The sequence below is a fragment of the Emys orbicularis genome, chromosome 4 (genome assembly GCF_028017835.1).
Source record: "Emys orbicularis isolate rEmyOrb1 chromosome 4, rEmyOrb1.hap1, whole genome shotgun sequence".
Lineage (NCBI taxonomy): Eukaryota > Metazoa > Chordata > Testudines > Emydidae > Emys > Emys orbicularis.
The window spans coordinates 107,921,263-107,935,485 of NC_088686.1; the positions used below are offsets into that span (position 1 = coordinate 107,921,263).

Below are 14,223 nucleotides of genomic sequence, written 5' to 3' on the forward strand. Positions count from 1 at the left end.
AGAACTGAACTGTTCTTCCAGGATGTTGACCCAAGTGTGACATGCTCTCACCCTTAACTCCAGCTTAAGGAAGTTTTGGTCTACGAATTTGTTTAGTTTTTCAAAAAACACTCAAACCGCTGGCTGACAGAAGGAGTGTGGTCACAGATGGGTCACTGCTTCCCTCCCTCTGCAGAGCTTTGTCGCTCCCAATGTTCTTCCTCCCCTCCCCCTTATATTTCCTTATGAAATACATTAGGAAGGGACGGCCATAGTTCTGAGCCATGCTCATTGCGTCTACATGCACTCATCCCAAGTTCACCCTCCAGCACACCAACCCACTGACCTGACAGCTCTGCCGGCTGCCTTCGGCCACAGCTGCTCCTGCAGTGCTCCCACACTCCAGAGTTTCCTTTTTGTCACCACCAGTGTAATAATTGGGCCTACAAACTGACCCCACTTGTGAGCTCCACTGTGAAAAGTGAGTTAAAGGTCATTAAATGTCACAGTAAGCCTATAATAATACACGCTGGTGGGAAAAGGTGCCAAAGGGAGACAGCCAGACCGAACTAGTTCAAAGGAAAAGGCCTAGGGATGTAATTCAAGGACAGTGCTAAGCTCACACCTGGTAAACAAGAGGAGTGTGGAACTGGAAATCAATGCCCCAATATTGGCAGGTCAGACATCCGACTGAACTGGTGGACAGAATAATGAGGGGATGGGTGATCCCACCAATCACACCCCTTTGGGATCCTCCCACTGAGACTAGGGAGGGGGGCATTGAGTAGAGGTGAAGCGAGCACACTCGCTGATTGAACAAAGGGGAAGGCGCAGGGTTCATCAAGACAGCTGCCACCCCCACCATTTCCTGGGACCCAGCCTGACACCCTTCTTCTGTTTTCATCCTCATTCTGAGAGATGTTCTGACCAGAGCAGGCCAGAGAGAAGGGACCCAGCTGACACCATCACCTCCATGGGCTTTGGCGAAATCCCATCCCCCACCTGCATGTGAGACTTTGTCTTTCCCCCTTCCTTCCACATGTCCTTTTCTTTCCCTACTGTATGTCTTCTCTTGCCAATCCCTCTCCTTTTTCCTTCTGTCTAATGGAAGTCTGGCTTAGCTGGCCAGGACGGCCTATTGACATCACTGCTGTAAGCCTGGGACCAGAAAGAGGCCACTAAATGCAGCTCCCTGAATAGCCGGAGAAGGTACAGTACAAGTTTGCCAAGTCTCAGAGTGGCTGCTGAGACCACGTGCTCTGTTTTTCCAGCAGTGAGGTTGCAAGTGAAAAATCAACACCAGCCACTGAAGCTGCATTTTCTCTCTCTGCTCTTCTTCTCTTTCCACTGGCATGGGTTTTGTTTTGTCATGAAGCAAACAGGATCCAACATTAACAAGAGCTCTAGCTCATCTCAGCTAACTTTCCCTCTTTTCCACAAAGGACAATTACTATCTAAGACAGAGGTTCTCAAAATAAAATTTTTGGAGGCCTCAGAGTGCAGCCATCAATTCTTGCTGGGGGCTGCTCTGACAATTTTACTAAAATACTTAATTAACTTTAAGAGAAACAAATAAATATGCGCATATACATGTCCAAATCATTGTAATTTATGTAGGGTTTGGGGTTTGTTTGTTTTTTTGCAGACTCAAAAATAATGTACAGTTGTCTCTATTCTTTACTGGATGTATCCAGAATAGAAATACAAAGAAGGTGCTTTGCACGTTCTTGTCTTTTTTGTTGTTGGTTCTTTTGCATTTTTTTTATTTTACTGGCTAGCTAGTAAGTCTGCTGCTGTGAAAAGTGATACTTGTGTGTTAATATCTCTTTTCACAGCCTCCCAGCTAGCTACTAAGTCTGCTGTGAAAAGTGACATTAACAAATATCAATTTTCACAGCAGACTTCTCCGCCCCAGCAAGCCCGGGGACAAATTAAGCCCTAGATGGAGAGGTGGGCAGGGAGGCAGCAGGGGTCGGGGCAATGGAGGGGGGGGGGGAAGCCCAGGGCTGGCACCCCCACCACATGACCGGGGGATGGAACTCACCTCCATGTGGATGGAGCCTGAAACCCGCCACCCCACAATGGAAACCTGACCACACCATCCCTGGAAGGTGGGGAACTCACTGGCTGCCTGCTCCTCCAGTGTTCATGTCTCCAAAGGGGGGCAGGGTCCAACCCCTGCTGGTGGCCCCTGGGGAGGGGCTGCTTCTTTGCCCCCCCTGCAGTCACCATCCAGGAGGCTGTGGCCTAAAGAAAAGCCTCGGGTGGCCACATGCAGCCACAGTGGCTACATTTGAGAAATGCTGATCTAAGTAACTGTCAGACAAGGGCTAGGGAGAGGGGGGTGATCCTTCTAAAGACTCTCCTGCTAAAGGGAACAAGGATTGTGGTTAGGATGAAAGCCTTACTTAATGCTTTACATTTTAACTGTTTGTCCTTCTTTTGCTGCAACTCCAATAAAGTGGGAAAAGAATGTGTTGTCATGGTGCCAAGCTGGCTGTGGTCTCTGTATGCCAAACCTTGTGTTGAGTTAGACACAGGTGGGGCGGTGTTCACACCTTTGGGTCCCTATATTCCATCTAAATGAATACACCACCACCAAGTTGCAGTGAAGGGGCTGAGTCAAAATTAGACTTTTGGCACCCCGCAATAGCCTGCCTAACTCAATTTATCAATTTGTCTGTTTTGGTAGGTAGAAGGGGGTGGCCCGCTCTAGAGGATTTGCCAGGGTTTTACTGGGGGTTTCTGTCCAACCTTCGGAGGACTCCCTGGAACAGATTACCTCTGTTGACCCTTGGAAGGACATGGATACAGCATTCCCCTCAAAGGATCGACATCCAGCCACTATTCTTCAAAAACAAAATTATTCTTTATTTAGCACAATATTCCCTAATACAACAAATGTATTAAAAGAACAAAGAATCCATACATCTTCTTAACAAGGCATAACTTCTGTTAGCCCAGGCACACATCAAAGTATTCAAAATTGTAATATCACAAAATTGAAAAGAGCTTCAAGTGGTTACATTCCATATGGAATGGCCAGTACATATAGAATGCTGACAGCAAATCCTTAAACATTTACATTATAACAACATCCAGCTTTCTTATCCCATGGATACGTTCTACTTTATATTAGAGTCGCCGTGCTTACCTCTCCGCTGTCTTCCTTTCCCTCTGAATAGTCCTTCTGCTGTGTCAATGGGGTCATTGCTGCTGCTGCCTCGCTGCCACTGCTTGCCTTTTCTTTAGTGATTTTAGCCCTTTTTGTTTTCTTCCTCCTTGGTCTCTTCTTTTGATGACTCTTCTATTACTCCAGTACACTCCAGCACCTCCCACTCACACTGACAGACAAATACAGACTAAGCGAAGCCTGTCAGCTACCTTCCTTCTATACAGATTTTGACCTATTGGGATTGCTTACTTTTACAGTCCCACCACCGATCAGGTTTAAGCCCTCTATCTGTCAATCAAAGCTGGACCTGATTGAAGACCTGCATCTTAAAAGCCGGACCTGTTTGAAGGCCTGTTTTATGCTTAACTGACCCCTCTCTTCAGGGTTTTGGAGTGACCTTTGTTTCACTTCAGCCTGCCTGCTTGCTACTGGTTGAATCTCTCCCAGACCTCCATTTTGGATTTCTGTGAATGCTGGCGACCGCCATTTGGTTATTGCTAGTCACAACCACCTAAAACTACTGTATTAATTATTAAACCTCTATGATTATAAACAACTATCCCTATCTAAGTGTAGTCGAACACCATGCTTCACTGGCCCCACTCTATTTGGTATTAAATTACACCACTTGAATGTCATTCTCTCCCTGCTTCAGCTAGTGGTGACAGCACAGTGCTCTTAGGCTGTATTCCTTACACAGCACAGAGCAGTTGAAAAATCTTCTGTATCAAGTCCCCTGGAGCTCAACAGAGCTGAAGGACAGGGGGAGAAATCAGGGGTAAAGGAGAGGGATTGGGACTCTGTGATGCCTGTTTGTGAGGCACCTCACCACCACCTGTCCTTAGCATGACGAAGTCTTTTTGTGCATCAGTTCCCAGATACCACCAGCCTCTGGCAACACAAGCACGACCTCCCAGGCCGCTACAGACCTTGTTCTCTGTGTGCAGGCTACCGATAGGCGCACAGCAACCCCCTCATCTGCACAGTGCTCCCTGCAGTGCCCAGGCCCTTCACTGCACACACACAGAATTACGAGGGTTGCCATCCCCCAGGGGACAGTACACGCCAGCCTGAATTATTTCAACTCAGGATCCACTCTGCTTAATACCACAGCACTGAAATATGTGGTGAGTGAAAATAAGACCAGATTTATTAAAGATCAGAGGTTCAAGTGGGTAGTGAGTAAGGACAATGGAAACAGACTGGTTACATGTAAAACAGAAGTATTACAGGCCTCCTAGAGTCTAAACTTATCAGGCTGAACCCTTGTCTCAAGTAGTTATTCTCACCTAAAGCAAACTCCCAGCATCTCCGACCAGCATGGTGAGGATCCCTCTTTCATGAGGCAAAAGCGCTGTCCTTCAGCTCCCCTGGGAAAGAATAAAGAGCCTCCCACAATCCCCTATGTAAAATTTCTCTTGGGGACCTCGGGATTTTCTGCAGCTGCACGCAGATGTCTAAGGTTGACATCAGAGGTGGGCACTATGGCCCGAGGGCCAAGACTGTCCTGCCCGGCCCCTGAGCCAAGACCATCCCCCCTCCCCCACAGCCTCAGCTCACTGTGCTGGCGACACAGCAGCGTGGCTGGCTCAGCCGGGTGGCGGGGCTCACAGGTGAACACAGGCTGTTTTGGCATGCCCCCCCCCAACAACAGGGGGCCCCAGGGCCGGGGGGGAGGAGGGGCTGCCCTGCAGGGGCAGGGGAGCAGGCGGGTGGTGCAGGCAGCAGGAGCGCGGGGAACCCAGCCGGAGGACTCCGGAGGAGCATCGGGCAGCTGGCAAGCCGGGCGGAGAGAAGCGGCGCTTTGAAGGGGAAACTGTCGCTTCTCTCCGGCTGCCCCTGCTCCTCCTGAGTCCTCCGCCCAGCTTCAAAGGCCACATTCCGAAAGGGGCTTGGGGAGGGTCCCAGGGGGGCGGTTAGAGGCAGGGGGTCCTGGGAGGGGGCGTTTAGGGGACAGGGAGGGGGGCTGGATGGGGGTGGGGTCCCGGGGGCGGTCAGGGGTGGGTGGTCCAAGGAGGGGGTGGTCAGGGGACAAGGAGCAGGGGAGGATTGGATGGGTCGGAGGTTCTGAGGGAGGCAGCCAGGGGGCGGGAAATGGGAGGGGGCGGGGCGCAGGCTGTTTGGGGAGGCACAGCTTTCCCTACCCGGCCCTCCATACCATTTCACAACCCTGATGTGGCCCTTGGGCCAAAAAGTTTGCCCACCCCTGGTCTACATGTTCCTGTGTGTCAGTGGGGCTCTACCTCTGGAATTTGGCTCTCTGTCTTGTGGGATTTCACATCAGACCAGGGGCCCATGAGGAGATTAGAAAGTTTGCTTGCTCCTCTGGAGTTTAAGGTCTCCAGGAGGAAAGCTGTGAGGCTGGCACCAAGCAGGTTGTATGCACTAAGTCCCTGCAGGACTCTGTTGGTCTCCTCTTCCACATTCCCCACATCCATGCTGCTCCCAAGATCAGCATTAATAGGAGCACTGGTGTTCCCAAGAGCCAGGTGCTACCAGATTAAAAATGGATTGTTGACCCTGGGGTGGAGAGTTTGGGGACCAGAACCTTTCAGTTCTGGGAGGAACTCAACTGCTTCTTTTGAAAAGAATAAAGAATGAACCATTTACAAGAGGAAAAAAAACTTTTATTTGAAAATAGTCCCGACACATTTCTGCCAAGGAAAGCTCTACAAAAATAATTCTCTAAAGAAAAAATCTGAATAATCACAAGCAGAACAATTATCAGGGGGTAGCCGTGTTAGTCTGTATCCACAAAAACAACAAGGAGTCCGGTGGCACCTTAAAGACTAACAGATTTATTTGGGCATAAGCTTTTGTGCATAAGCAGAACAATGTTCACCCTCCCCAACAGCTGCAAGATCTCGGAGGGCTTTGAAAGGCATGCAGTCTGCTTTACGGGTGGGGGAAACAGAGCAATGTGAGACCCACCCCACCCCATCTCTATAGTGACCCCTCCCTCCTGTTAAGGTAGAACTTGGCTGGTGGCACTTTGGAAGGAGGATCAGCCAGCCAGTCTCAGTAGAAGGATGGTGGCTGTAAGGGGGTGGTGGTGGAGTTGAGATCTCCACGTCGCAAAGAGAATTGCTGGGTTCCAGTTACAGAACAACTGGAACACCAGGAGAGCACTGCCCCTTCATCCACTCAGCAACTGAGCACTCCAGCCCTTGACAATTTAAACAGCAGAACAAAGGCAAGCAGAGCGGAGTAAGGGAAGCTTGGGGAGAAGTCATCCAGCTGGGGAGAATCCTGAGGGGTGGTTTAGTTGCCGTAGTTAATGCCGTAGTTGTTCCTGTTTTGGTTCTCCTTTTGAATTGCATCTGAGACAGCCGCAACTCCTGTTGTCACGAGGACGATGATCAGAACCACTGTCAAGAGGCTCAGTACCAGGACTGTGATGTTCAGGCACTTGGCAGTCTTGCCATAGCTTCCTGCTCCATCGGTGTCACCCAGGACTTTACGATCTCTGGCCTGGGGGGAGGAAGGGGAAGTAATAAGGGTAAAGAGTGAAATGAGGCACCAAGGCCTGCCTCTCAGGGCGGCTGAGCACTTGCGTCTCTCAAGACTTTGGTGGAAGTTCTGGGTGCTCATCAACTCTCAATATCCAGCTCCAACTAGCCAGTGCTGCTGGCAAGCAGAGGCTTGGGGGGAATGAATAGAGTGACTCCCGACACACTGCACATCTGAGACCTCCCCACTCTGTGACTTTAGCTTCCTCTTGGGCCCTGAACTCTCCTCTCTTCATAGTTCCTATGGAACTGCCTCTCACTCTCTCTGCGACCTCACCCAAGTGCCCCACTGCCTTGACAGCCCCTCGGCTGAAATCCTCCTCCCCATATGTTCTCATCTCCCCTCACCTTGATTTCCAGCAACTCCTCTGTGGCCTCCCTTAGCCCCACCCCTCAAGACAGCAACATGTGTGGAACCACCTACCTGCCTGCTCACATGCCCCAAGAAGCACACACGGATCTTCTGCGCCCTCAGAACTGCCCCTCTCTTTCCAGATTAAGTTCCAAGTTCCCTCCTTGTTTTTAAGTCTCCCCATAGATTTACTGTAGCCAATTTTACCAGCTCTCTCGCTCCTGCTCATCCTGCCCACTCCTTTCAGTCTTCTAGCAGCTTGTCTTTCGCCTTGCAGAGAGACAAGGCGGGTGAGGTAATACCTTTTATTGGGCTGAATTCTGTTGCCAAAAGAGACAAGGTTGTACATTCCACCAACTTCTGTTGGCCCATTAAGAGATATGGCCTCACCCACCTGGTCTCCTTTATATCCTGGGACCAACACAGCTACACCACCATATTTACACACAGTCTGGACATTCCTGGTAGGGAGAGACCTTATGGCTGAATTACCTATTTATTCACTACTGTATATTATGTCTTTATCCCATTGTTTAGTTTATTCCGTGGAGCGCCTGGACATGCACAGTTGTCAAGGAGTGCAGAATTCAGACACAGAAGTCCAGTGACATGTTAATTGCGCTGCCCAGGAGAACCAGCAGAGCACCAGCGCTGCCAGGCAAAAACAGGCAACCAGTAAATTCAATCACAGAAGGGACCATTATGAGAATATAGTCCAGCTTCCTGCAGCACAGAGAATTTCACCCAACAATCCCTGCATTTAACCAACAACTTGTGGTTGAAATAGACCCTACTTCCCAGTCTCTCAGAACTGCATTCTTTCCATTATTGGGGATTTATCTATTTGGGACATGATTCCAGAATAAGGTAGCGTGTGACTTTAAAGCAATATAGCTATAGAGGAATAGCTCCGTGTGGACACTCTTATTTCAGAATACTGCAATTGTGGATTCATAGTGTAAGAAACGTGTAAGAGACAGTGTCGTGTTTGTAAAATTAAATATTCCTAGGAGTGCATACTTAGTAGAAGGGAAGGTATATTATGTGTGGGTAGTGAGCAGGTAGAGGCTGAGATTAAAGGGGAATCTTTACAGTTTAAAGCACCAAAAATGTAGCTCAATTGGTCAGTTCTAATGGGACATGAATGCCACCACTTTATATACATTGCTTATAGAGAGCATCACTGTGTAGCTAGGCCAACACCCTCTGCATGCACAGGCCCTACCAGTTAAGATAAGTACTCCACTGCTTCCCTCCTCCTCTCTGGACTACAAATAAAATAAATGTAATTTACATCTGGGCTATACAAGACTTTAAGAACATTCAAGACCGGTGAAAGACATGATGACTAATTGTCTTGGGGGGGAGGGGGAGGGGAAATGAAGGACTCCTGCAATCTTCTGTGGTTCACCTGACTACTGTTGTCAAAACTGTGCTTCTGAACGAGAGCACCCATACATGGGTCTACGGCAGTGTAACTTGTGTGCATTAACGTCATACCTTTAGCATCACACCGTGTAGACAAGCCCTTATTAGTAAAAGGAGGCAACTAAGGGAAATTGAGGGGGGGGAAAGGCCTCTTAATTCCTTTCATTTAAAATGCTTTAGCTGGTTTTCCCATGACACCCACACAAACAGGGGGCTGCAGACATTTAGATGCAAATACCTCCCCAAAGTGCAGCAGAACAAAATATGCAGCACACCTAAAAGGTGGATTGAAATTAAAATATGCAATTAGAAGTATAAACAATTCAGTTGAAAAGTCAACATTTAAGTATGGAACAAACGAAGTAACAGATGCATAAAGTGTGCGCTTCACGGTTTGCAGGATGGGGGGGTTACTTACAGAAATAAAGATTTTTTTTTTTTTAATACATTTGCAATTACAAAGGGTGGGAGGTGGGGGAAATCCCATGTTACTGGAAGTCCAAAATGGTACTGAATGCTATAGTAAAGTGCAACATTTTAGGTATATGGATTCCTTGGGAAAGGTAACAGCAAAAATATGAAGCCAGGGCAGCCTAAAGGGCAGCTGAAAGCTAGGGCAGCCTGCAAGGGAAGCAGGGCCGTCCTTAGGCATATGCAGCTGCATAGGGCACCTGAAAATTTGGGGCACCCTTGGGTCTTAGTGTCCACCCTTCTGCTCTTCCTATCCCTGTTCTGACCCTTCCTGCAGGTTCCCACACCTAGCTGCTGCAGACTGGTGAGTCTGCCTCTGGAGGGGATCCAGGGCTTGTCTACACTGGGAAATTGTTGACAAAACTTTTGTCTTTCACGGGTACTTTAAAAAGCCCCCCCGCGCAAAAGAATAGTTTTGCCGATGCACATGGCAGTGTGAATGCGGCTTTGTCGGCAGGAGCACTCTCCTGCCAACAAAGCTAATGCCGCTCGTGGGGCTGGAAGTATTTTGTCGGCAAAAGTGCCAACAAAGAGCATTTACACACGCTGACTTTTAAGAACAAGGCTGCGTGGTGTAGACAAGTCCCTAATAACTTAAAAGTGAAAAAGCCTCCAGCCTGCTAGACCTATTAGAACAACACAAACTGTGAAAGAGCCATTCACGTGGTAATGAAGCCATTTAACAAGGGTATACTGTCAGTTTCTGACTTTACTGACAAAACTGGTGTGCATTACTGTAGTATTTACTCAGAACATGGTAATGCTGCTTTAATGTGGCTTTCCACCTCCATGAGGGTCGTAGCTCCCAGCGCTGGTGCACGGTCTACACTGGAGCTTTACAGCACTGAAACTTGCTGCGCTCAGGGGGGTGTTTTCTCACACGCTGAGCAAGAAAGTTGCAGCGCTGTATAGTCTACAGGACCTTAGTTTAAAATTTGCTTTAAAAATATTTCATTAGTGTGTTGCTGAAGATTATAAAAATCACATCTAGCATAGATTTTTAGATGCACAATCTGAGTATTCATCTTTAGCCTTAAGTGTTTGGATCTTCAGACATACAGTTTTTTAAATAAATCCTTCAAAAGACCACCCTTATCTAAAATACACATTTTAATTTTAATTACTATAGTACAAAAAACTTGCTTCCCAAGTCTTCCTGTCCATCCCTTTCTCCCTTCACCCCCTTCTTGAAGAGAGCCCTTAAAGGACAACACCCCTTTCCTTCCAGATAGCTGGACAAATGAGTTTCCCTCTGTTTACTTCTGACTATTTGATGAACTAGTTTTAAGAGACCCCTCCAGAAAAATCAGTACCTTCATAAGATATAAAATCCTTTGTTATGCCTAAAAATCTTTGGAAACATTTTTTAAAGTTGGTGAAATTTCATAAACATGTCTATTGTTATGGAGATCACACACAGTAAATTAGTGTTCCCTTTTTCTAAAAGCAACGAACATTGTTATGAACACACTAAACCTCTGTGACTGATTCATTTAAAATAATGTCTTTGTTTCAGTGATACAAATATGTAGTAATCTAGAATGATTACTTTATGAAGGCTTAAGAGTACATTTAAAATATAAAATCAGCTTAGAAATACTGATTAAGAAAATGTAAAACAGAAGAGCTGCATCATGTATTCCATAATATTTAGTGTTGTAGTCAGCAGGACAGCTGACTTGCCCTTACTACAAAGTTCTTGCAAATAAATCTCTGACAAACTTCAGGGTATATCAAAAAACCTGTGACTGACATTTTTATTCCCAAATTTAGTGCTTTTAATTAGGTACCTTCTGCATGCCCAGTCTTAACCATCTGGCATGCAGTGGAAAACATGCTCCATTTTCTTTAGAAAGAAATTGCAGAAGAGTGGGTTTTTTTAAAAAAATGTCATTTGTCGATGACCTTTCAGGGTCCCTTCCAGTTCTATGAGATAGGGTTCAGGGATTTGGCTGGAAGTAGGTGAGCAGGGAGGAGGACGGAAGAGAGGAGAGAGACAGTGGGAGAGGGCAGGGCCTGGGCAGAGTGTGGGCATGGCCTGGGGTGGAGCAAGGCTGGAGTGTGGGCAGGGCCACAGGCAGAAGAGGCGGGCTGGGGTGCTAGCCTCCCCAAGCGGCAGCTTCACCCACCACCCATGGCAGGGGCCGTATTCATGGAGCCGAATGCGCTGGCATCACGCATTCTGCGTGAGGGAGAAGATACGGGGGGTCGCTGCAGGGAACTGTGACTCTTCAGCACCGTGAGGCAGGCCAGGGGGCTCGGTACCCCTTTGCTACCTCATCCCTCCCCCTCCCACCCCCCTCCGGGGTGGTAAGTGTGGGCTGCCGTCGGGCATAGGGGCACCAGTTTAATAATACTGTATAGGGCCCCATAAACCCTGAGGATGGCACTAACAGAAAAGCACATTAAAAGACCCAAAATATGTTTTTTTAATTTAATCAAGTTTAGGTGCATAACTCATGATTTTTGCATTCTTGGTTGTCAACTTATCTTGGGGTTCTAGGTTTAGACAAGTTACAGTAGAAGTTTGCCTTGGAGAAGGATTTCCTGCAAAGTAGCACATTGCCCTTAGAGCCTGAATTTTAAAAACATCGCAGCGACTAGTGGGATTTTCAGATGCATGTGGGTGCTTTCAATCTTTAAGAAAATCTGGCTGGTAGTGATGACCCTTTTCCAAGTATTAGGGTGCTGGATAGAGGTAAAACAGTTGACAAAGGCAATCCCCATTGGAGGATCAAAGGAAACTGAAGAAGTTTTTACACCAATCCCAGGAATCGGCCTTGAAGGCATATGATCCCAGAATAAACATGTTATAAAAACAAATCAGCATTAAAAACTGTAAATTTTAAGATTGCAAAACAAACAGGAAATGTTCCACTAGAAGCGCTGTGCAATGTGATTGCTGAAGCTACTAGCAACTGTTCATATTTTCAAAGCTTATTTGCTATTAAAAATACAAATTAAATAGCACAATGACATCCCTCTACACAATGTTACCAGAGGGGAATAACAAAGTACTAACAATAATTTTAAAAAGGGCATTATAAACCAAATAATGTAAAGGAGTGAAACTATATTCCCAGTGGATTAAATGAAAAGGAGTCCAAGTCAGGGACTCAGAACGTTGTATCAGACAAATTTGCAAACCCCTGTGAGGCTTTCTGCAGACACACAGCTGAACAGGATTACTTTAAACACCACTAATATGCATGGCAATTATAAGTTTTTGGGCGGGAGTGCAGGGGGGAGGCATATAAAATATTTCTCTGATCCAAGGCTCCTTTGGCAGCTCCATCCATGATTTCAGAGAGGGAAGAGCAGCCTTACCCAGAAGTGCCTTTAAGGTCACAGCCTGGGGAAGTGGGTGCCCAGCTGTCCTATCCTGCCAGTCTGCCCCGCACGCCCTGTTTTGACATCTCCCGCAGCTGGTTAACTGGGGTCACTTTCATCCCCTCCCTGGGGCACCTGTCACTCGCGGGCAGTGTCCCATCGCCTGCCCCCTGCCCCGGAGCCAGTCCGGCTCCCCCCAGCCGGGCTCACCTTGAAGGAGAAGACCAGAGCCAAGAAGCCGAGGCAGCAGACGTTGCAGAAGACGGTGTTGAAGAGGGACCAGAGCACGAAGTCGCGAGGCGGCGGCTGCACGGGGAAGCCCTGCGTGGTGCTGATGTAGGAGTAGGTGGAGTACGGGGGAGCCGAGCCGTCCTGCCCCACCTTGCCACCATCGCGGGGCTGCAGGTCGATGCTCACGCTGTGATCCATGGCACGGCGCTGCCCCCGACTGGCTCTGGGGGCTCCAGATATGCCGCGCGGGGCGGGGCGGGGCCGGGGGCGGAGCTCGACCGCGAAAGGATGCGCGGGGGCGGGGGCGGGGGCCCGGGGAGAGAAAATGGGAATCGAAACTTACAGGTTCCGGAAAGGCATAGCAAGGGGAGAGGGGGCTGTAGGGGGAACTATAGGGTACAAGATGGGGGAGGGGTGTTGTGGGGCAGGGCAGGGCCGCCCAGAGGATTCAGGGGGGCTGGGGCAAAGTGGGGGAGCTGCGGCGCTTGTACTCACCTGGCGGCGGCCCGGGTCTTCGGCGGCGGGGGGCCCTTCAGTCGCTCCGCGTCTTCGGCAGCACTGAAAGGCTTCCCACCACCGAAATGCCGCTGAAGACCCAGGCCACCGCTGGGCCAGGGCTCAGGGGGCCCCTGCAGGGCCCGGGGCAAATTGCCCCACTTGCCCCCCCCCCCCCCTCTGGGCGGCCCAAGGCAGGGAGGATAAAAATAAATGATTTGTGTAAAACAATCCAAAAAATCGGATTTTTAAAAACTTTAAATTGGATTTTTTTAATTTAAATCAGATTTTTTTTTTGATAAAATCCTTTTTGAGGAAAAAACCTATCTCAGGATAGTTTTAATTAAGATACATTCTAGCTCAAAGATATCTCATCATGGAATAGGGATTCTAACTTATAATTCTATGGTATGAGACAATATAGTCATGTAATGTTTAAGAAAAGTTTTGTAAATGAGTTCCAATGGTTCATGGATTAGAGACCCAATTTTATGGGGTTCCAGGGGCTTCTGTATAGATTATTTAGGTTAATCTTTCTATCTACCCAATGGGACTCAGTGCTCAGTCTAGAAGATACCATCAGAGATGCTTAGTTTTGCAGTTCTCAAACTGTGGATTTGTGTCTGCAGAGGTAACATGCTTGTTAACAGCAAAAATGTTTTAAAATAAATAAACAATATATAGAGGTGAGAAATAACAGACCTCAACCCTATTGTCCCTCTGCAAATTTGTGTACACAGAGCCAATCCCTTATCGCTCTCTAAAAGTGCAAAGTTTCAAAAAGTTCAATGAATAGAAGATTGTTGGGGGCGGGATAGATCTGGACAAGGAGAAGAAGGCTGGAGATACATGTGAGAAGGGAGGGACAGGCAGTAGAAACAAGAGTAAAACTGTTTGAGCAGCATATTCCAGAAGTCTTGAGGTCTTTCTGAGTGTAGCCTTCATTGATTTGAGATCTACCATACCATTCTCTCACTAGAAGAGAAAACCTATAATGGCAGCAGGCAGCAGTTTGGGAATAAGAACCATTCAAGAAATATGTGTTTGCTGATGATGTTTTAAAGAAAGTCACACAAGTGAACTCATAGATTCATAGAAGATTAGGGTTGGAGGAGACCTCAGGAAGTCATGTAGTCCAATCCCCTGCTCAAAGCAGGACCAACACCAACTAAATCATCCCAGCCAGGGCTTTGTCAAGCCAGGCCTTCAAAACCTCTAAGGATGGTGTCAGGGTTCCCTCCCCACTCTGAACT

General features: G+C 47.8%; 1 protein-coding gene across 1 annotated transcript; it reads right to left on the minus strand.

Moving 5' to 3' along the window:
• Nucleotides 1–5,759: 5,759 nt before the first annotated feature.
• LOC135877191 (interferon-induced transmembrane protein 1-like) lies at nucleotides 5,760–12,719 on the minus strand. The gene is made up of 2 exons (XM_065402570.1): nucleotides 12,455–12,719; nucleotides 5,760–6,625 (listed from the first exon to the last, which is right to left on the minus strand). The coding sequence occupies exons 1-2, from the start codon at nucleotides 12,671–12,673 to the stop codon at nucleotides 6,416–6,418; spliced, it is 429 nt and encodes a 142-aa protein (XP_065258642.1). The 5' UTR covers nucleotides 12,674–12,719; the 3' UTR covers nucleotides 5,760–6,415.
• Between the last annotated feature and the right edge of the window lie 1,504 nt (nucleotides 12,720–14,223).